At 40.0% G+C, this 2,872-nt stretch overlaps 1 protein-coding gene across 1 annotated transcript; it reads left to right on the top strand.

The window, feature by feature from the left end:
• The first annotated feature begins 1,191 nt into the window (after positions 1-1,191).
• LOC147430438 (uncharacterized) lies at positions 1,192-1,593 on the top strand. The gene has a single exon (XM_086494526.1). It carries the CDS (start codon positions 1,192-1,194, stop codon positions 1,591-1,593), a length of 402 nt encoding a protein of 133 aa, XP_086350652.1.
• Positions 1,594-2,872: the final 1,279 nt, after the last annotated feature.

Raw genomic sequence — 2,872 nt, 5'->3', positions numbered from 1 at the left:
AAGATACTCCTGTTTTGGTTAAAGAAGAAGTGGTGCGAAATAAGAAAGTCGAGACTCTTGCCATCTCTGATGCTTCACTATTATACTTCGATGGTTCTTATCGGAAAATTTATCATGTTGCTTTAGGAGGCATTGTCATATATGATGAACAAGGGAAGCTTGTAAGGAAACAAGGGCTAAAACTTTATGCGAAGAGTAACAATGAAGTAGATTACATGGCTCTTGAAGGTGTTTGCACATTTGCTTACAGTTGGGAATTAGACGCTTGCAGATGAAAGGAAATGCCTTGTTGGTTATGAAGAAAGTATTGGGAGTATGCAAGAATAAGGATCCTAGACTGAAGAATTTATGCTTCAAGGTGGAATCATTGCTCAAAAAGTTTGAAGCATATTGAGAGGTCTCAAAATGAAGAAGCTCATGATGCTGCCCAAGAAATGATCACTTGTGTGTTTGTGTTGAAGTCAAATGCCCCTTTATATCATGGGAGGGAAGTGTTATCAAAGGAGATGAATTTTATGTTGACAGGTGTCCTACCTGAAGGTTTACCATCCTCCAAAAAGTATGCATTTATAAGAAAAGCCAAGAAATATAAAATGCTTGATGGTGTGCTTTACAAGAAAGGAAGCAATTTGGTTTTGCATCGTGTGCCATGAAAAGAGGAAATCTACAAGATCTTGGAAGAAAATCATGAGGGATCTTGTGGATGCCATTTGGCCATGAAGATCATGTTGCATAAAATTTTGCAAGAAGGCTATGTATGGCCAAGCATTCGACGGGATGTTGACCATTGGTACAAGTCGTGTTTGCCTTGCCAAAAGATGGGAAAGAGAATTTTGAAGCCCGAATTGCGACAAAAAATTCTAGCTTTTGATGTGTTTGAAAAATGGGGTCTTGATGCTATTGGACCCTTACCTATGACTAGGAAAAGAAATGCTTACATTTTGAGAGCAGTGGGTTATTTGTCACGATGGATAGAAGCCAAGGTTGTCAAACAGATTACCAGTAACGAGATGGGGAAATTTGTTTATGAGCATAGATGCTAAAAATTTGGTGTGCCCCTATAGCTACTTTCTGATAGAGGACTAGGATTTAGAGGAGAGTTGTTTGATTTATTATGTGAGAAGCTCAATATGCAACATAAATTTAGTTCTCCTTATTATCCACAATGCAATGGTCTCAATGAGAGATTCAATGGAGTTGGTGAAAATATTGACAAAGATGACCCAAACACATGGAAAGACTTGGGATTCGGAGTTGCCTTGTGCATTATGGGCCTACAAAACTGTTATCAAAATGAGCACAGGATTTTCTCCTTACCAGTTGCTTTATGGAAAAGAAGCTTTATTGCCAATTGAAGTCGATATTCCTGCACTCAAGTTATTGTCATTGGGAGATGAAGAGCAAACAAATGCTTGGCAAAAAAGATTGTTGGATTTACAATCTTTGCAATTAGATAGAGTTTTAGCTTTGAGCTACTATGAGGAAGTGTCAAAGAAGGCTCAGCTAAAGGCCAATGAATGCGTGGAGGATAAGAAATTTGAAAAGGGTGATTTGGTGTTGCGATACAATAGTAAGCTGGACAATACCTTTTAGAAGAAGTTTCAAATCAAGTGGGAAGGTCCTTTTACTATTGTGAATAATTTTAATAATGGCACATATCAGTTGGTTGATTTGAGTGGTGCACAACATAAATATTATGTTAATGGTTATAGATTGAAGAAGTATCTCACGCGTCTAATGAGAATTGTGACAGATGAGATGCTATCAATAGAGGAAGACAATGTGGAGACATTTGAGAATGTAAATGAGGTTTCTGGGGGATGAGATGCAATAGTTGTTCACCCTAGGAGCCTCTACTTGTGATGAATGATCAAGAAAGCTAGGGAGGTTGGCAAGCTATGTCAGGCATTTTTTGGATGAGCATAAAGTCACTAAGCCGTGCCAAAAATCTTTCCCACTAGCCCTATGTATATATGTGTATAGAGCCCTACAAGTCTTGGAAGTGACCATGTAAACATTCATGTACAAAGGTGTGATTTTGCCAAGATTGAATGCTGATGTTTTGGGTTGTTTGAGACTCCAAAATATGGTTTTTAATAATTATTTTCAGCCATGTTTTATAGCCCGTGAATCGGACTTGTAATTCATGAGTTATGAGCATCCGAAGCGGACGGTCTCAACTTAAAAGGTGATTGCAGATGCATGCAACAAGGGAAACTAGGCCACCTTGGGGGTCTAAGATTAGAAATGCTGAAGTTTTACATTTTTTGGAGATAGCCAAGGTGATGGGCTTCGAGTCGTGTGTTACGGTGTGTCATTCGATGACCGGAGCAGCAAGTTATGCCTTGGGGAAAAATGTCCGAGAAGTCCTCCTGCTTGAGAGAGAAGCTGGAAATTTTTGGGGAAGTTGGGAAGCTTGAGGAAGTTTCCATTTGGCATGGGAGTAATCCCACATGAGAAGAGGAAAGGGGAAAGTGGGGGGTATATAGGGCACTTTGGGAGCCCACTATAGGTGTATCAAAGGTGAGAGGAGCTCTCTCAAGGCTTGGCTATGGGGGCTCGTGGGCTCATGGGGAAGGAGATGGTGCATTTTTTATTTCCCACTACCTGGACAGGCACCTGGCCACTTTTTTGGTCCTTGGCCACTTGCCTCCACCCCATTTCTTGGTCAAAGGGTCACCGATAGCTCATTTTTTACCCAAAAAGGCCAAAATTGGACCAATTAAAAGATGCTTGAGGAGAGAACCTTGTCGTCTAAGAAGAGAGAGAAAAATATTGGGGATAAAAGATAAGAAAACCCCCATTTTAATAGTTGCAACACCTACACAACTTCGAGAGAGGTCATTTTTTAGCAAGAAAAAGGACACCTCCA

Source organism: Adiantum capillus-veneris, chromosome 21, assembly GCF_014529385.1.
Source record: "Adiantum capillus-veneris isolate H3 chromosome 21, ASM1452938v2, whole genome shotgun sequence".
NCBI classification, from domain to species: Eukaryota; Viridiplantae; Streptophyta; class Polypodiopsida; order Polypodiales; family Pteridaceae; genus Adiantum; species Adiantum capillus-veneris.
Note: the sequence above shows the minus strand (reverse complement) of the source record. Positions and strands in the feature narration are given on the sequence as shown.

What these genes read in the sequence shown, in the direction of transcription:
- LOC147430438 (XM_086494526.1), top strand. Translation starts at nt 1,192, where the DNA reads ATGGAGTTGGTGAAAATATTGACAAAGATGACCCAAACACATGGAAAG.